At 36.7% G+C, this 20,519-nt stretch overlaps 2 protein-coding genes across 29 annotated transcripts in view; one reads left to right on the top strand and one right to left on the bottom strand.

Moving 5' to 3' along the window:
• MGA (MAX dimerization protein MGA) overlaps positions 1-20,519 on the top strand; it is a 148,831-nt gene that overhangs the window by 68,666 nt on the left and 59,646 nt on the right. For 26 of the 28 annotated variants that reach the window (XM_024997621.2, XM_059890463.1, XM_024997622.2 and 23 more), the window contains 3 exons: positions 14,018-14,957; positions 15,737-15,815; positions 15,940-16,035. In XM_024997621.2, coding sequence (XP_024853389.1) covers positions 14,018-14,957; positions 15,737-15,815; positions 15,940-16,035 — 1,115 coding nt within the window. Of the gene's footprint in view, positions 1-1,629; positions 9,512-9,532; positions 12,443-14,017; positions 14,958-15,736; positions 15,816-15,939; positions 16,036-20,519 lie in introns of those variants that run through there. The other 2 variants (XM_059890461.1, XM_059890462.1) reach the window with 2 other exon arrangements.
• On the bottom strand, positions 939-1,668 carry LOC101907206 (large ribosomal subunit protein eL21-like). The gene has a single exon (XM_059890710.1). It carries the CDS (start codon positions 1,663-1,665, stop codon positions 1,183-1,185), a length of 483 nt encoding a protein of 160 aa, XP_059746693.1. The 5' UTR covers positions 1,666-1,668; the 3' UTR covers positions 939-1,182.

Here is a 20,519-nt window from a genome sequence, read left to right on the forward strand (position 1 = left end):
TAGATTAAATGCCCATGTAAGCGTGGGTTCATTTCTGGGCTATTCTGTTTCATCCTTCTCTGTCTACTTTTGTGCAAGTATTATATTATTTTTGTGACTATAGCTTTGTAGTCTGTTTGAAATCAGGGAGCATGGTACCTCTAGTTTGTTCTTCTTTCTCAGTATTGTTTTGGGTAGTTAAGTTAGGCTGTTTTGGATTTTCATACAAATTTAGAGTAGTTTGTTTTGGTTCTGTAAAAAATGCCATTGGTATTTTGGTAGGGATTGCAGTTAATCTATAGATTATCTTGAGTAGTATAGTCATTTTAACAATATTAATTCTTCCAGTCTGAGCAAAGTATATATTTTCATCTCTTGTTGTCTCAGTTCTTTTTCATCATTGTCTTACAGTTTTCTGAGTAGAGATCTTTTTCTTCCTAGATTTATTCCTGGGTATCTTATTTCTTTTTGATGCAGTTGTAAATGAGATTGATTCCTTAGTTTCTCTTTCTGATAGCTTGTTGTTAGTGTATAGAAGTGCAACAGATTTCTGTGTTTTAATTTTGTATCCTGCAGCTTAACAGAATCATTCATTTGTTCTAATAGTGTTATGGTGGTGTCTTTTGGATTTTCTGTATATAGCAGTAGTATGTCACCTGCAAACAGTGAGTTTTACTTCCTACCCAGTTTGGATTCCCTTCTTTTTTTCCTTCTTTTATTCAGTTAATATTGGAAGTCCTAGCCAAAGGAATCAGATGAAAAAGTGGTGAGAGTGGGCATCTTGTCTTGTTCCTAATCTTAGAGGCAGTGCTTTCAGCTTTTTACCATTGAGGATGGTGTGTTTGTCATAATCAGCTTTATTATGTTGAGTTATGTTCCTTCTGTACCTATTTCGTTGATAGGTTTTATGATAAGTGGAATTTGAATTTCGTCATAAGCTTTTTCTGCATTGATTGAGATGATGTGATTTTTATTCTTCAGTTTGGTAACATGGTATTGCCAGATTGATTTGTAGATATTGAACCATCTTTGCATCTCTGGGATAAAATCCCATTTTATCAAGGCTTATGATACTTTTAATGTATTGTTGAATATGTTTTGCTTGTATTTTGTTGAGGATTTTTTCATTTATGTTCATAAGTGATACTGGTCTGTAGTTTTTTTTTTTTTTTTTTACAGTCCAGGTCTTTATCTTTACACCCATCAGGCCATGAATTGATAAGGATTGGGCTCCATCACTTCGAATTCCTTTTCATTGGTCCTCATGAAGTATGCTTCTCTGGGTGGAGCAGGCTGGCGCTTCAGCTGAACCCAAGTCTCTTTCTCTTTGGCTTCCTTCTTTTTCTGATCATTTTCCTTCACATGTTTCAGGAAACTATCTTGGCTCTTAGAGTGCTTAATATGCTCGATATGCACGTTAATTCTCTTGGCAAGAATCTTGCCCTTAACTTGTTTGTTTACAATGATGCCGACAGCATGCTGGGTAACATTGTAGACTCTCACAGTTTTGCCATGGTAACATTTGTGGGGCATTCCATTTTGAACAGTACCCATTCCCTTGATATCTACAATATCACCCTCCTTGTAGATTATCACGTATGTGGCCAAAGGAACAATTCCATGTTTTCTAAAAGACCTAGAGGACATATTGCAGGTGCCCCTCCTTGTTCCCTTTGTGTCGGTCATTTTGGCGAATTATTGGAAGATGGCGGTTCTGGCTGAAAAGTGGTCTTTGTTTTTTCTTTTTTGGAGGTGGTGATGTCTTTGATTTTGGTATCAGGGTAATGCTGATGTAGTAGAAGTTCAGATGCATTCTTTTCTCATAGATGTTTTGGAATGTTTTGAGAGAAATAGTTGTTAATTGTCTAAATATTTGGTAGTATTCACCTGTGAAGCCATCTGGTCATGGACTTTAATTTCTTGGGAGTCTTCTAAATTACTGATTCAGTTTTATCATTGGTACAGTAAGTCCCCTACATACAAACCAGTAAGTTGTAAACTTTCAAAGATGCAAATGTGTATTCTCTCAGTATCTGATGTGAATGAAGTTGCAGCTTACCCTCCATCTTCTGTTGCTGAAAACCTTTCAGCTCTACCATCCTACACCTCTTTCCCTCCTCTAGTCAGTAACTCTTCTTGCCTGTTCACTCGATGTCAGCCCCTGTATGCCAGCTGTTTTACTGTTCAGTTCAGTTCAGCTGCTCAGTCGTGCCCGACTCTGCAACCCCATGAATTGCAGCACGCCAGGCCTCCCTGTCCATCACCAACTCCCAGAGTTCACCCAAACTCATGTCCATCGAGTCGTTGATGCCATCCAGCCATCATCTGGATGGTGATGCCATCTATCTCATCCTGTGTCGTCCCCTTCTCCTCCTGCCCCCAATCCCTCCCAGCATCAGAGTCTTTTCCAGTGAGTCAGCTCTCCGCATGAGGTAGCCAAAGTACTGGAGTTTCAGCTTTAGCATCATTCCTTCCAAAGAAATCCCAGGACTGATCTCCTTTAGAATGGACTGGTTGGATCTCCTTGCAGTCCAAGGGACTCTCAAGAGTCTTCTCCAACACCACAGTTCAAAAGCATCAATTCTTTGGCGCTCAGCTTTCTTCACAGTCCAACTTTCACAACCATACATGACCACAGGAAAAACCATAGCCTTGACTAGACGGACCTTTGTTGGCAAAGTAATGTCTCTGCTTTTGAATATGCTATCTAGGTTGGTCATAACTTTTCTTCCATGGAGTAAGCGTCTTTTAATTTCATGGCTGTAGTCACCATCTGCAGTGATTTGGGAACCCCAAAAAATAAAGTCTGACATTGCTTCCACTCTTTCCCCATCTATTTCCCATGAAGTGATGGGACCAGATGCCATAATCTTCGTTTTCTGAATGTTGAGCTTTAAGCCAACTTTTCACTCTCCTCTTTGACTTTCATCAAGAGGCTTTTTAGTTCTTCTTCACTTTCTGCCATAAGGGTGGTGTCATCTGCATATCTGAGGTTATTGGTATTTCTCCCAGCAATCTTGATTCCAGCTGTGCTTCCTCCAGCCCAGCATTTCCCGTGATGTACTCTGCATATATAAGTTAAATAAGCAGGGTGACAATATATAGCTTTGACATACTCCTTTTCCTATTTGGAACCAGTCTGTTGTTCCATGTCCAGTTCTAACTGTTGCTTCCTGACCTGCATATAGGTTTCTCAAGAGGCAGGTGAGGTGGTCTGGTATTCCCATCTCTTTCAGAATTTCCCACAGTTTATTGTGATCCACACAGTCAAAAGCTTTGGCATAGTCAATAAAGCAGAAATAGATGTTTTTCTGGAACTCTCTTGCTTTTTCCACGATCCAGCGGATGTTGGCAATTTGGTCTCTGGTTCCTCTGCTTTTTCTAAAACCAGCTTGAACATCTGGAAGTTCACGGTTCACGTATTGCTGAAGCCTGGCTTGGAGAATTTTGAGCACCACTCTGCTAGCGTGTGAGATGAGTACAATTGTGCGGTAGTTTAAACATTCTTTGGCATTGCCTTTCTTTGGGATTGGAATGAAAACTGACCTTTTCCAGTCCTGTGGCCACTGCTGAGTTTCCCAAATTTGCTGGCATATTGAGTGCAGCACTTTCACAGCATCATCTTCCAGGATTTGAAATAGCTCAACTGGAATTCCATCACCTCCACTAGCTTTGTCTGTAGTGATGCTTTCTAAGACCCACTTGACTTCAGGTTCCAGGATGTCTGGCTCTAGGTGAGTGATCACACCATTGTGATTATCTTGGTCGTGAAGCTCTTTTTTGTACAGTTTTTCTGTGTATTCTTGCCACCTCTTCTTAATATCTTCTGCTTCTGTTAGGTCCATACCATTTCTGTCCTTTATCGACCCCATCTTTGCATGAAATGTTCCCTTGGTATCTCTGATTTTCTTGAAGAGATCTCTCGTGTTTCCCATTCTGTTGTTTTCCTCTATTTCTTTGCATTGATCGCTGAGGAAGGCTTTCGTATCTCTTCTTGCTGTTCTTTGGAACTCTGCATTCAGATGCTTATATCTTACCTTTTCGCTTCTCTTCTTTTCACAGCTATTTGTAAGGCCTCCCCAGACAGCCATTTTGCTTTTTTGCATTTCTTTTCCATGGAGATGATCTTGATCTCTGTCTCCTGTACAATGTCACGAACCTCCGTCCATAGTTCATCAGGCACTCTATCAGATCTAGTCCCTTAAATCTGTAGTGTAACATTCAGAGTGTTTTACTTTTTTGTTTTTTAATGTATTCGGTCCAGTTCAGTCGCTCAGTTGTGTCCGACTCTTTGCGACCCCATGGACTGTATAGCTGTGCCAGGCTTCCCTGTCCATCACCAGCTCCCGAAGCTTGCTTAAACTCATGTCCATAGAGTCAGTGATGCCATCCAACCATCTCATCCTTTGTCATCCCCTTCTCCTCCTGCCCTCAATCTTTCCCAGCATCAGGGTCTTTTCATATGAGTGGCATCAGGTGGCCAAAGTATTGGAGCTTCAGCTTCAGCATCAGTCCTTCCAATGAATATTCAGGACTGATTTCCTTTAGGATTAACTGGTTTGATTGCAGTTAAAGGGACTCTCGAGTCTTCTCCAACACCACAGTTCAAAAGCATCAGATCTTCAGTCTTCATCTTTCTTTATAGTCCAGCTCTCACATCCATACATGACTACTGGGAAAACCATAGTTTTGATTAGACGGATCTTTGTTGGCAAAGGAACGTCTCTGATTTTTAATATGCTCTCTAGGTTTGTCATTGCTTTTTTTCCAAGGAGCAAGCATCTTTTGACTTCATGGCTGCAGTCACCATCTACAGTGATTTTGGAGCTCAAGAGAATAAAGTCTGTCACTGTTTCCATTGTTTCCCCATCTGTTTGCCGTAAAGTGATGGGACATGAAAAGTATTATAAACCTATTACAGTACAGTACTATACAGCCACTTGTGTTAGTTGGATACCTAGGCTAGTTTTGTTGAATGAATTGGACTTAAGAACATGCTCTTAGAACAGAACTGGTTTGTATATAGGGGACTTACTGTAATTGGTCTCTGTTTATATTTTGTATTTCTTCCTGATTCAGTCTTGGGAGGTTATACTAGGTGATTATTTCTAGGAGATTATCGAATTCTCCTACGTTGCCCATTTTATTGCCGTATAATTGTGTTATGTAATTTCTTTATGGTCCTTTATATTTCTCTGGTGTCAGGTATTGTGTCTCTTTAATTTTTTTTTTTTTTGGATCCTCTCTTTTTGTTGATGAGTCTGGCTAAGGGTTTGTTGATTTGGTTTATCTTTTCAAAGAGTCAGCTCTTCATTTTCATCCTTATTTTGTTTTCAAAAAGGAAATTGCATATTTCATGTACGTTGTTTATTGTACAATGTACGGAAATATAGCTGGCCCTTTATATTGATTTTGTATCCTGTATCCTTGCTTAATTTGTTAACTGTTTCTCTTTGTGTGTGTTTGTATGTGTGTGTATTATTTAGAATTTTCTGCATATAAGATCATGTCATCTTCAATAGAGATACCTTTACTTTTTCTTTCCCAGTTTGAATTGATATTTTTTTCTTACCTAATTGTTTTAGTTACAACTTGCAGTACAGTGTTAAATATACATGGTGAAAGTGGGAGCATTTAAGTTTTAATTTGCACTTTTTCAAGTGCATTTTCATAATTTCCTCAGGATGTATGGGATGTAGAATTTTAGAATGTTTAAATAAAATCACTTCGGAGGAAGGTAGTAATCTCCTTTACCGCTCAACAATTTCCTTCTTACGTGTTGAATAATAGCTTTATTAGTATTTTTAATAGCTTTCTTATGCCTTCATACTTTATAAGTATTTCACAATGATGAGCCTCTGTATTGGTGTGGTTCTTCTCATCATTGTGAGAAAACATTTTTTTCAAAACAAGAAATTCATGTTCTTTGGTCCTAGAAACATTGAAGTATATTTCTCTGAAAACGTTTTCACTTTCATGTTTTTCCTTTTTTAAAAAAAACCTTGATAGTTGACATATTATCTTATATAATCAGTCTTTTATCTTTTTGCTCTGTGTTATATGAGATTTCCTTGATTTAGCTTGTAACTTACTGATGTTTTTATTGTAGATATCATATTTCAGTTTCCAGGAGCTCTTTTGTTTTCCACTCTACATTCCCTTTTCCAGTGGTTTTCTTTTTCCTGTTATTCTAATTACCAGTTTCATGGGAGGCATTATCTTATGGGTTTATCTAATGTGCACCTTTATATGTCTTAGTATCTATTAAGTTAAATGACATAATATTGTCTATTTGTCTGTCTTGTGCATTTGATTTATGAGCTCCTTGAATGTGTGGACTGTGCTTTATTTATTTTGGTAAATCCCTGTGCCCCACAAAATGCATCTGGCACATGATAGGAGCTCAGTAAGTGTTGCCTGAATGAGTTTATCCATAGCACTAAAAAGCTTTTTTAGTGTGTTTCAGAATGGCTGGTATACATCATATTTATTTGTTAGATTGATTGTATATGCCAACAAAAAAGTAATTCTTTAGATAATTGATGTGTACAAATCAGTTGTTTTGCTGTAGTGTTGATTAGATAATCTTGTAGCAAATTTTTTTGTATAGTACCTTCTTAGAAGTATGAAACTTCAGGATTGTGTACAAAATCCTTCTGCCAAAGAAAAAATTCATGCTTTAGGTATAAAGGTTTTATTGGAAGATAAGGAGAGATTCTTCCTGACAACTTCTGTAATTTACCAGATTTAATATCCTGGGAAGATGTGAAAGCAGTTATTTTGGTAGCAGCCAAGATTTAGCTTCACAAGGTTCTTAGTTACTGCAAACATAATTGAAGTCATATGGCTAAATGAAAAAAGATAGAGATTATTTACTGCATGTTGGAAGTTCATTCTGTGAAATAGGAAGATAATGAAAGAACTGTCATTAAGTGTGAATCCTAAATTACTTGATAGTGAATGACATTTATATATGTAAATATACATAAAAACTGAGATTAATAGGGAAAGGGCAAAAGAGACATCATGGTTTGCCTAACCTTTAAAAACAGGTAAAGTAGGGAATTCCCTGGCAGTTGAGTGGTTAGGACTCGGTGCTTCCATCTCTGAGGGCCTGGGTTCAATCCCTGGTTGGGGAACTAAGATCCACAAGCTGTGCAGTGTGGTCAAAAAATAAAAAAATAGGTCAATGGGATTGTGGTGATGGCAAAACTATAAATTTAGTAAAAATAAGTGAGTTGTCACATAAAATGGGTGGGATTTATGTTATGTAACTTACATAATAAAGTCATTAAAAAAAAAAACAGATAAAGAAATAGCTGTTTTTTCCAGTTAAGTGAAAATTTTGAAAAGGGGAAGCTATTTTAGCTTTTACATTTAAATCTAGCCTATCTTGGCTTTTTGTGTATGGCATGAAGTTGGGGGTCAAGGCTCATATTTTTCCATGCAGATACCTGTGTGTTCTAACATATTGAAAATATTCCCATTAAAATGCACTGGTGCCTTGGAAAATGAGGTGACTATATATATGAGTGAGTCTATTTTTGGACTATTTTTATTCCATTTTTTGGTCTGTTCTTTTGCCAGTAGTACACAGTCTTGATGACACTGTAATAAATGTTTGGTAGTGTAAACTTCAAAACTACCATAGTATGTAGAAATACAGTTGATTTTTGTGCCTTGATGTTATATTTGATGACCTTGCTGAATTCACTTATTGTTTTGTAGTGTTTAGGATTTTCTGCATACACAATTATGATGTCTGTGAAATGGTGTCTGTGAACAAAGTTAGTTTTACTTCTTCCTTTACAGTCTTTATTATTATTCTCTTTCTTTATTACTTTACTGCACAGTTTAACTTCCAGTACTCTATTGAAACTGAATTTTGAGAATGGTCATTCATGTCTCCTAATTTTAAAGAATATCATTCAGTATTTTTTAATTGGCTGTTATCCTGCTGGCTTTAGCTGTTTTTGTAATGCTTTGTATCACATTGAGAAGTTTCCTTCCAGTCCTAATTTCTTAAGTGTTGTTAAGAATAAATGTTGAATGTTTATCAAATGACTTTCTTGTATCCATTGAGATTTTGTTTTTCTCCCTGTTTTTTGTTAATATGGATAGTTACTATTATTATTTTTTAATGGTGGGGTAGGGACTGTGTGGGAATGCGGACTAGAAGTGTTCTAACATCTTTGCATTCCTGGGATAAATACTACTTGGTTTAAAGAACATTGTTTTTAATATTGGATTCAATTTACTGATACTTCACTAAGGATTTCCCTCTGAATTCATGAAGGATATTTTTATTTCTGATACTTAGGGTTCAGGAATTTGTTTTCTTCAAAATTGTAAAGTGTTGAATTCTCGGGTATTTTCTGAGTTTGTGCAAGATTGGAATTTTTTTCAGTATGTGTTTGCTAGACTTGAGTGAAGCCAAGGAGTTTTTCTTTGTTGGCAGGTTTCAACTCATAAATGCAATTTCTCTGTTCTCTATTTCATTGAACTTTTTCCTCTTAGCACTTGTCCCTTCTTTGTGCTTGCTTTTGTTTTTATTTATTTATTTGACTGCTCTGGGCCTTAGTTGTGGCATGCAGGATATAGTTCCCTGAGCAGGGATTGAACCAAGCCCCCCTGCATTGCAAGTCTGGAGTCTTAGCCACTGGACCACCAGGGAGTTCCCTTGCTTTTGTTTTAATTTGCCTACTTCAGTTTAGTGGTTGGCAGACTTAAGACCTGTGGACGACACCTAGCCTGCCATTTTTTTTGTGGTGGTGTTATGGCCTGCAAACTAAAAATATGGTTATTATATTTTTTAATGATTGTGAGGGAAAAACAAGAGTATTATTTGTCATGTGAAAATTCTGTAAAGTTCAAATTTCGATGTCCATTTGTTGGGACACAACTATGTTCACTTCTTTATGTATTGTCTTGTGGCTTCTTTTATGCTATGACGGTAGAGTTGAGTAAAGGTTATACAGACTTTAGAGACTAAAATTTTTACGTCTAGCCCTTTGTAAACAGTTTATCAATCCCCAAGATACTGATTTTTTGAAAAATTTGTGCACAACATTTCGTTTTGGTATTTTCTGTCATCTATTCTTTGATTATCTTCCCCTGTTTTCATTTGGATTGAATTTAAAAAATTCCATCCATGTGGCCTGTTGGTTTTTTTTAGCTACGCCTCTGTGTTTTTTTTTTTTAGTGTTTATATTAGTCTGCTTAGGTTGACGTAATACCATAGACTGAGTGACTTAAACAATGAAAATTTATTTTCTCACGTTTCTGGAGTCTAGAAAGTCCAAGTAATGGTTTTGATAAGGTTCAGTTTTGTTGGGAGCTCTTATCCTGACCTGTAGACAGCTGCTTTCTAGCTTTGTCCTCATATAGAAGAGAGGTGACCTTTATGACCTCACTTAACCTTAATGACTTCCTCAGACCCTATCTCTGTGTATAGTCACTTGGGGGTTAGGGCTTCAGTTTATGAATTTGGGAGGGGACACAGTGCATTCTGTAGCAGTGGTTATGGAGATAAGTATGTACATTCTTAATTTATCAGTAGAATCAGATTAATATAACAGTTCATGACCAGCTAATGTCCTTGTTGTTCATGTCCTTAGATATATGTTATAAACCACCCCCAATAGTTAACTGTATTTGCTTTAAACAGTAGTCATTTAAATAAATGTAGGAAAAATAGTCTTATATTTAGTGACATGTTTATTTTTTCTGGATCTTTTCATTCATTCCTGGATTCATTTTCATACTAGTTCATTTCCTATCAGTCTGAAGAACTTCCTTTAGTATTTTTTTTAAACTTGGTTTTTAAAAAAAGATGTAATTCACTGCTATATAATTCACCCTTTAAAAGTGTTAAGTTCAGTGACTTTTATATATTTGCAAAATTATATAGCCATGACTAGAGTCATTTTAAGAACATTCATCACCGCAAAGAAAGAAACCCTGTGTCCTTGACTGATCACTCTCCATTTTCCTTCAGCTGCTGTTCCACCCACCCAACCATATGCAGCCACCAGTCTCTCTTTTAAAAGTCTCTGGATTTGCCCATTCCGGATATTACATATAAATGGGATCATGTAATATGTGGTCTGTTGTGCCTTACTTAGCATAAGGTTTTCAAGGTTCATGTTGTAGTGTGTATCTGTACTTAATTTCTTTTATTACTGAATTATATTGTTATGTGGATATACTACTTTTTTATTTATCCATTTATTAGTTGACAGACATTAGGTTGTTTCTTTTTGACTATTATGAATAACGTTGCCATGAACATTTGTGAAGTGTTGGTGTTGAATAAGTTTTGATTGTTGATAAGCCCATTCTTCCCTCACTAAATTGTCTTGGCATCCATGATTTGAATTCAGTTGAAAATCAATTGAGGGACTTCCTGGTGGTCTAGTGGTTAAAATTCCTCACTCTCAATGAAGGGGGCACTGGTTCGATCCCTGGTGTGAGAACTAAAATCCTACATGACGCATGGTGTGGCCCTTAAAAAAGAAAAGAAAAAACCAGTTGTTACAAATGTGGGCATTTATTACTGGACTCTAAATTCTGTTTAGGTGATTGGTATGTTTAGCTTTATGCTGAGTACGGTAGCTTTATATAAGTTTTGAAATTGGGAAGTATGTGTCCCCATTTGTTTCTGTTTTTTAAGATACTTTGAGTTATTTTGTGGTTCCTTGCATTTCCATGTGAATTATATAAGATCAGCTTGTCTATTTTACAAAAATCCCAGGTGGGGCGTTGATAGGGATTGTGTTGAATCTGCATTTCAGTTTTGGGGAGTATTGCTGCCTCACCAGTACTAAGTTGTCTAAGTACGTAACTGTGGAGTATTTATCCTTTTTTTAAAGGCTGGCTATAATTCTATTTTTTTCCCCCAACAGTTTTGTAGTTTTCTGTGTATGAGTCTTACAGTGTTTTGGTTCAGTTTATTAAGTAGTTTATTCTTGCTGCTGCTGCTGCTGCTTCTGCTAAGTCGCTTCAATTGTGTCCAACTCTGTGCGACCCCATTGACTGCAGTCCACCAGGCTCCCGCATCCCTGGGATTCTCCAGGCAAGAACACTGGAGTGGGTTGCCATTTCCTTCTCCAATGCATGAAAGTGAAAAGTGAAAGTCAAGTCGCTCAGTTGTATCCTGCTCCTAACAACCCCATGGACCGCAGCCCACCAGGCTCCTCCGTCCATGGGATTTTCCAGGCAAGAGTACTGGAGTGGGGTGCCATCGGCTCTATTGTAAATAGGGTTGTCTTCTCAATTTCATTTTTGATGTTTATTCCTAGTGTGTAGAAATACAATTATTTTGGTATGTGTTGATCTTGGATCCTTCGATCTTGTCAAACTCATTTATTCCCTTTGTGTGTGTGTGTGTGTGTGTGTGTGTGTGTGTGTGTGTGTATTTCTTAGGATTTTCTGCTTTATATCCACAGAGTTTAGTATCTGTGGGGAGTTCTGGAACCAGTTTCCCTCAGATACTGGAGGTGACTGTATACAAGATGATGTCATCCACAAATAGAGGTTTTTTTTTTTTTTAACTTCTTTTTCAATTTGGATCTCTTTTGTTTCTTTTTCTTGACTGATCACCCTGGCAGAACCTCTAGTATGGTGGTGGTGCTTTAGTTGCTATGTCCTACTCTTGAGACCCTGTGGACTGTAACTCACCAGGCTGTAACTCACTCCTCTGTCCATGGTATTTCCCAGACAAGAATACTGGAGTGGGTTGCCATTTTCTTTTCCAGGGGATCTTTCGGACCCTGGATCTTTTGGATTGAAACCAGGTCTCCTGCGTTGCAGGTGGATTCTTTACCACTGAGCCACCAGGGAAGCCTGAACCTCTAGTATAAAATTACATAAATAGAAGTGGTGAAAACTAATATCCTTGTGTTGTTTTGGTCTAAGGAGGTAGTATTTTTTGTGACGTGTGAATTCTTTCAGATGTCTGAAAATGTGTTTAGCTTTGAAGGCTTCTTTTAAACCTACAGCATTACATCGATTCTTTAAATGCTTTATGACAGGTGTCATTCCCTTGTCTTCTGTTTTACATTCTTTCCCATGAGTAGTCTGCTGTTCCATCCTTTTTCCTCTGATCTGTTCTTTTTTCCTTCCCTGCTTGTAAGGTTTTTCTCTTCGTCTTTTTTCAGTACCTGATCTTTATGTGCCTAGGTATGACTTTTTTTTTTTTTTTTTTAATGTTGCTGAGCTTCTTGGATCTGTGGATGAAAATCTTTCCCTTTGGGAATACTTTTCAATTTCTCTTCAAATGTTTCTCCTTTCTTTCTCCTGCCATTTTGGAAGTGCTGCTACTAGTATGTTAGATCATCAGATGTGTTCCACAGGTCTCTGACACGTTTTGCCTTTTTCTCTTATCTTTCAGTCTAGATCCCCAACCCCTGAGCCATGGACCAGAAAAATTGTCTTCATGAAACAGGTCCCTGATGCCAAAAAGGTTGGGGACCACAAGTCAAAATGATTTACTTTAATAAATTTTCGCTCACTTCAGTTTCTGAATAATTTACTTTAATAATGTTAGCTCACCTCAGTTTTAAGGGTAGGATCGAACTCTTCTTTCAGACAGGGCCCTGGAATCTTAAGTGCTGTGACACTAAGTTTCTGTTTTCAGGCCAAGTTTCTGCATCACTGGAAATTCTGCAGAAGTCCACTGGAGGATAATTGATGGTAGCAAGACTTGTTTTCTGTTGAGGGCAGCTTTTAGTCTGCCCATACTCAGGCATTAAAAGTTTGGTTTCTCTGTGTTCCAGCAAAGTTTCTTTGCCTATAGCATCCTTTTTCTGTCTACATTTGTACTTCAGCCAATGTAGGTGCCATGCAGGGTTGAAAGCACTAGTGGTCTGTGGTCACGTAGAGATGGCTGGTCCCTCTCTGGAATTCAGTTGATTTAGACTTACTTTGTACCCAGAGGTATTCAGTGGCTTTAAAGAAAGAATAGAATTTTAAATTTATTTAGTGTTTTGTCACTGTATGTTCTTTGTGAACTTCTATATTCTAACTGGAAGTCCTTTATTGAAGAGTTTTTGAGTGAGGTCAAGATCTCAAGTCAGTTTTTCAAGGGGTACATTGATTTTGTTGTTGCTTTTGCATATTTGAGGTAAATGAAAGTTATACAGATAAAGTGACTTTAAGGTTAGTGAGTCATGCTAACATGTTCTCAAGATACATTGGTATAGTTTATATGCTTTCAGTGATGAATTAGGCAAAGTGGGAAACTAAAAAGTTGATTTGAATTTTGATGAATTATAAACACTGAAGTCTAGACAGATTGTATGTATTTGCCTTCATCTACCGCCATCCTACCCTTTGATTTTGGAAGAACTAATGCTGGGTTCTTTACATTGAAAGTTAATTTTTTCAGTTTTCAATTTGAAAAATCACCTGGCAGCAACATTGTGACTGCAGTGGGAAAACTAGTAGCTAGTACATTTTAAAATGGTTAACATGTTATGTTTTATGTTGTATGAATTTTATCTCAATTAAAAAATCAATGAGCTGTTTGAAAGGCGCTCTCTGATGTTTATTTAAATTTTTAATCATAATGGACATTTGTGTGCTTTTATTGGCAGTTGTTTATTAGTCTGTAGATTTCAAGAGTTTGATTTTGTATCAGTGCCAGCTAACTTTCAAAATTGAATTCATTTGAAGAATACTGTTAGGTTTGATCTTAGCCAAAAGGCTGAGAAGCCATGAAGAATACTATTAGAAAAATAACTGTTACAACATATCTTGCTTTTTGATTTAGTCATGAGAGTTACTTGTTAAAACTTTACCCTTTGTTTTATAAGTTTTTCATGAAAAATTGACGGAATATGTAAAAGTGTGATGTTGGTAAACCGTTGAGAAACTTGTTATGTTATACAGAGTGCTTTTTTTTTTTTTAATGAATGGCTCTTGAAATCTGATGTGATTTTACTTGGTTTTCAACAATCTCTTTTTCCACCTTTCCCTTCTTGAGTCTTATTTATGGATGATTCTCTCCTTTTTAACCCTCCCTACTCTGTCTCTCCAGCCTTGGCAACAGTTTTGAAGATGGCTCCCATGTAACGTCACCATTAAACCCAAATGAAAACTTCAATGTTGTCATTAAAGAAGAGCCTCTGGATGATTATGAATATGAACTTGGTGAGTGCCCAGAAGGGGTCACTGTGAAACAGGAAGAGACAGATGAGGAAACAGATGTATACTCAAACAGTGATGATGATCCTATACTAGAGAAACAGCTGAAGAGGCACAATAAAGCTGATAACCTAGAAGCTGACCATCCATCTTCTAAATGGCAACCAAATAGCCCATCAGGTGTTGCTAAAGCTAAAATGTTCAAATTAGATGCTGGAAAGATGCCAGTAGTCTACCTGGAGCCCTGTGCTGTCACCAAAAGCACAGTGAAGGTTTCTGAGCTCCCTGACAACATGCTTTCCACATCTCGGAAGGATAGATCTCTGTTGACAGAATTAGACTATTTGCCTGCGTACGTTGAAAATTCTAATGAGACTGGCTTCTGCTTAGGCAGAGAATCAGAAAATGATCTTGGAAGACATTCACTAGATATCAGAGTGGTACAAAAATATCCCTCACTTAAAGAAGCTCAGTGGAAATACCCTGATATATCTGACAGTGTTAACACAGAAAAACTACTTGATGGTTCAAAGAGTTCAGTTGGGGACTCGTTTTTAGGAAAAGAGGACTTGGGCAGAAAGAAAACTATGCTTAAGATTTCAGCGGCTCCCAGGACTGTGAATGCTAATCAGAATGCCCCTCCAAATGTCCCTGGAAAAAGAGGAAGGCCACGAAAACTGAAACTGTCTAAGGCAGGGCGGCCACCTAAAAACACAGGAAGATCTTTAACTTCTACGAAGAACACTCTTACGGGCCCTGGAAGTACCTTTCCAGATGTAAAACCTGATCTGGAAGATGTAGATGGTGTTCTCTTTGTTTCCTTTGAATCAAAGGTAAGATTGTCATTTTCAGCTTTCTTTCTAAGGCCAAATAATCATCACTGAATTGTATACTAGCTGCTAGTTATCTTAGAATGTAGTTACTGTGAATGCATCCATTATATGAGGTTGTGTGCATGGGAAGGGGAGTATCTCTGAAATATTGGGTTAGCAGTATTAACCCAACGCTTCAACTAGATTATTTTTCTTTCAGATTTTTAGAGAAACTTAGTCTTTCTAAATTGACTACACAGAGGTTGAATTCTCTCTGCCTGTTCTTTTCCTCCCTCCTTGTTAATTGCTGAGTAAATCTATTTTTATTTAAACAGGGGCTTCCCAGGTAGAGCTAGTGGTAAAGAACCTATCTGGCAATGCAGGAGACATAAGAGACGTAGGTTCGATCCTTTGGTTGGGAAGATCCTCTGGAGGAGGTTATGGCAACCCACTCCAGTATTCTTACATGGAGAATCCCATGGACAGAGGAACCTAGCGTGCTACAGTCCATGGGGTCACAAAGAATCGGACACAACTGGAGCAACTTAGCATGCATGCAGAAGAAATCAGTATACAAATTGCAATAAATGGGCATAAATACAGTTCTAAGTCAGTTAGCTGAGTGTATTATATTTAAATTTTTTGCTTTCTCCCCACTATTAAAGTGATGTTAATGTAGAACATTTAGAAAATAGTGAAAAGTATCAACATGGAAAAAATGCCCCTGGTTTACTTTTAAATCCTTAGAAGTGACATTAACCACTTTTTTTCTTTCCTTTTTTTTTTTTTTTTTAATACAGGAAGCTCTAGATATTCATGCAGTTGATGGAACAAATGAAGAATCTTGTAGTCTTCAGGCATCAGCTGCAAATGACCCAGGTATTATATAATAGTAAAAAAAAAACAAGAGAGAGTTGGAGAATTTGGCTCTAGAAGTGAAAGAAGCAATGTGTAGTCTGCTGTAGTATATAGCAGCTTATTTTTATCATTGTTTTCTGAGTAGGTTGCAGAGCAAGAATTTCCCAGTTGGAAAAGGAATTGATAGAAGATTTGAAGGCCTTACGGCACAAGCAAGTCATACATCCTGGTCTTCAAGAAGGTATAATTCTCTAAAAACTATGCAAGCCTGGTTTTGTTGTTGTTGTTGTTCTTCTTCTTGCCCTCTCTTTTTTCTCTCTTCCCTTTGCACCTTCCCCAAACCTTTTCTGTTTTCCTTCTTTCCCCTTTCTTTTGATTTCATTTATTTTAGCCCTTCTCTCAGCTTGCATTTTTTCTGTTCTCTCTGTTCATGATTCTTTCTCTTAACTAAAAAGCATGCCTAGGTCTTTGGTGTCCTAAGAGAAACCTTTCAGACTCTGAGGATACTGTTCTGTCATTGGTGAAGCATAATATATTATGCATTAAAAATGTATCATGGTAAGAAAGTGGTGTTTTTCTTTCTTATAATGCAATTTTGGTTGCTTTTGTTTCTGGGGGTTTTTGAAGGTTCCTTTGTTTTGTTTTTGGAGGGAAAGACCCTACTTTTTTTATGTACTTGGTAATATATTTAGCTGTGTAAAGAGAATACTTATTTCTCATATGTGACTGTAAACATTTTATATATTTCATATATTGCTTGGAGTGTAGTTTAAAATTTTAATCATTACATATTTTGTTGAAATAGTTTATCTTGGCCTTGATTATATGGTTTAATCCTTTTTTAAAGAATAGCAAAATTTACCATACCTATGCCATTATAATTAACTACTGACTTTCCTCCCTGTTTGCACTGTAAATAGAAGGACTATAAACCATGCCTCAACTTTTAGTTTTCTCATATCTTTTATTTTAGATATGCTTCTTGGAGTAGTTTGAGTTTTGACACTTAGTCAATTTTCAAAGGACTATCTAGGCTGATTCACATTGTATAGTTGATCATTTATATGAAAGTCTAAGCATTATATACCAACAGAACATTGATTTATAAACAGCCATTCAGTTTCTAAATTCACTGGTAATATTTGAACTTTTTGCTTTAACGTGAGACTGTGTGACAGTATGGTGTTAAAGTATGTAAATTTCAACCCAAGTAATTAGGACTGGATACTGTGGATTGTAATGGAAGATCAGTCATGTCATATTAGTCTTGCTGGTAATAATGTTTGCTGTCCTTTATTGTTTGTTTTCATTTCTGCTATTTTATTTAAATAATAATCTCTTTTCTCAGTTAACTTTTCGTTTTCCCCTCACTCCTACATTTTTTTAAGTACTCTTTATAACATTTGCATTGTGTTCTTTCAGCCTAATGACCACATTTATTGTCTTAGTTCTAGAGTTAAATATATTTAGTGCTCCCTGCTGATCTTTTTGCTCTGTTTGTTAGTTTTTTTGGCTAAGGTTTGAGTTTTTTTCCTTTCCTTATAGACATTTTAGTCAAATCTGTGATTTTTTTTCCCTTTGTGTAATGGGCCTTCAAAGTCAAATGCTTATGGGAACTAAGCAGGTAACATATAGTGAAATTAGCCTGAATTTGTGGGTGGGGTTGGACTCTAGTTGGCTGGAGTATAGGTTCTTTTTCTAAGGGGTCATCCACATGAGTTCAGTTCAGTCACTCAGTTGTGTCTGACTCTTTGCGACCCCATGAATCACAGCACGCCAGGCCTCCCTGTCCATCCCCAACTTCCGGAGTCCACCCAAACCCATGTCCATTGAGTCGGTGATGCCATCCAACCATCTCATCCTCTGTCGTACCCTTCTCCTCCTGCCTTCAATCTTTCCCAGTGTCAGGGTCTTTTCCAATGAGTCAGCTCTTCGCAACAGGTGGCCAAAGGATTGGAGTTTCAGCTTCAACATCAGTCCTTCCATTGAACACCCAGGACTGATCTCCTTTAGGATGGACTGGTTGGATCTCCTTGCAGTCCAAAGGACTCTCAAGAGTCTTCTCCACATCAGTGAATTGTCAAATAGGAATGTAGGCCCATTATTTTCAGAAATTCCCATTGTAGTGTAGAAGATAAAGTAAGTATTTTTATGTAAAATCTATCCGTTGTAAGTGGTGGCAGCTGATAAAGTTTTTTTGAACAGAAAAGTGTGTGAGGCATCCATCACCTTTTAGTTACTACACAAATTATGCATTTAGTGTTCAAGTTTGTACTTAATCCTCACATTGTTAAGGGTAAATTCAACTACATTCTTATATAGTTTTACAGTTAAATCTGTAATCCGTGTGTACTTTCTAAAATCCATGAGGCACTTTCCATAATGTATAAGGTAGAATTACAGTTTGGAGGTTTTCCTCTATTTTATTTTGGCAGATGTCTCCCCCAGCCCCCAACCTTTGCTTAAGACTTAAAATATTAAAAGAATTAAGTTAGTTTGACTAAATGTTTATAGTAACTTATGGTGCCAGCTAAGTATCTGCAGATAGTGAAAATACTTGTCTAGATTCCTTTCTAATAATTGATGTTTGAAGTAATTTATTAAATTTATTACATTTCAATTCAGTAATGTCCTGTTTCTTTGCCTTTCTGTCAACTGTAGCATTTCCTTATTTTTTAGAAAATGAGCACTTCTAAATCTAGAAAGATTTTGAGCTGGAAAAAAAAAAACTTGAAAAGCTTTGTGAACTTCCTTTGTAATTGTGGAAGAAATGTTGATTTAAGCCTGAGAAAATGTTTTTATTGTTGTTGTTTATAGTTTTGTTGCTAAAATAAGATTCTTAATTTTGTTTTCCACAGTGTGATATTTTTGTTTTCTATACTTTTCTTTGCTGCTTCCAAACTGGTTTATTTTCTAAGCCCATCATCCTGAAATTACAATTTTTTGATCTTTAAAGGTATTGTTATAAAAGCGTTTTCTACTTCATTGCTACCAAGTAAATTAATTCTATGTCAGTTGTTACATTCATGTTTTATTTTAAGTAAGTATTAGATTTGCAGAAATATTGGAACCATAGTACAGAGTTCCTATATACTCAACATCCAGTTTCCCCTGTAGTTAACATCTAACTTGAGCGCAATACATTTGTTACAATTAGAGAACCTACTGATATACTATTATTTACTAAAGTGCATACTTTATTCAGATTTCCTTAGTTAGTTTTCTATGTTTCAAGGTATCACCTAGGAAAATGTCGTAGTACTGCATCTAGTAGTCATGTCTCCTTAGGATCCTGTTGGCTGGGATGGTTTCTCAGACTGTTTTGTTTTTAATTGTTTTGACCGTTTTGAGGAATACTGGTCAGGTATTTTGTAGAATGACCCTCAGTTGAGATTTGTTTGATATTTTTCTCATGGTTCACCTGAGACCATATGTTTATAGGAAGAATACCACAAAGGTAAAGTGCCATTCTCATCTTACCATATCAAGGATAAATATTATCAACATAATTTGTCACTGACATTTTTATGCTGTACTCTTTGGAAGGAAGTCACTGTGTAGTCCACACTTAATGAGTGGTAAGGTATGCTTCTCTTTCTTGAGGAAGGAGTATCTGCATAAATTACTTGAAATTTTTCTGTAGCCAGAGATTTCTTTCTCCCTCATTTTTATTCAGTCTTTTATATCAGTATGAACTCCTGTCAGTTTTAATGTTAAATTCCTTAAATGACAGTATTCCCAGGGCACTCTCTCTTTCTTTTTAGTTACTTAAAAAAATCTCTGTAGTGTTAAATCAGTGGTTAGGTAGAGTTTTTCTTTTATATATCTATATCTACTTTTCTGTTCTATGTTCAGTAGTTATACAGGTTTTTCTTTGGAGTGTATTTTTGTGGATATCTCCTATTTAAGTGCATTTAGCTAGATGCGCACTTTTTTTTTTTTTTTCTACAGTTTATCATCTTAGGTGATTCTGCCTTGAACCTAAAGGGTTATCTGTTTTTGTTTCTTTCTTTATGAGTCTTTTTTTTAATGGTGAGATAATGTATTCTTAGGAAGTTGCTCCTAATATGATGAAAAGGCAGAAGCATTTAGGGGTATGATTTAACCCATCATGTGCAAAGCATTATATGCTTTTATATGCTAAGAATTATTTAACTTATTTTTGCAAGCTGAAGTTATTCTCATTCATATGGAACCGACTAAGTCTGGGTCTTATGGCAAATAAGTCTTCATGGCAAATAGATGGAGAAACATGGGGAAATAAATCTTCATGGCAAATAGATGGGGAAACATGGCAAGTAGATGGGGAAACAATGGAAACAGTGAGAGACTTTATATTTTGGGGCTCCAAAATCACTCACTGCAGATGGTGTCTGCAGCCATGAAATCAAAAGACACTTGCACCTTGGAAGAAAGCTATGACCAACCTAGACAGCACATTAAAAAACAGAGACATTACTTTGCCGACAGAGGTCTGTCTAGTCAAAGCTGTGGTTTTTCCAGTAGTCATGTGTGGTTGTGAGAGATGGACTATAAAGAAAGCTGAGTGCCAAAGAATTGATGCTTTTGAACTGTGGTGTTTGAGAAGACTCTCTGAGAGTCCCGTGGACTGCAAGGAGGTCCAACCAGTCCATCTTAAAGGAAATCAGTCCTGAATATATATTCATTGGAAGGACTGATGCTGAAGCTCCAATCCTTTGGCCACTTGATGTGAAGAACTGACTC

This window comes from Bos taurus, chromosome 10, assembly GCF_002263795.3.
Source record: "Bos taurus isolate L1 Dominette 01449 registration number 42190680 breed Hereford chromosome 10, ARS-UCD2.0, whole genome shotgun sequence".
NCBI lineage: Eukaryota > Metazoa > Chordata > Mammalia > Artiodactyla > Bovidae > Bos > Bos taurus.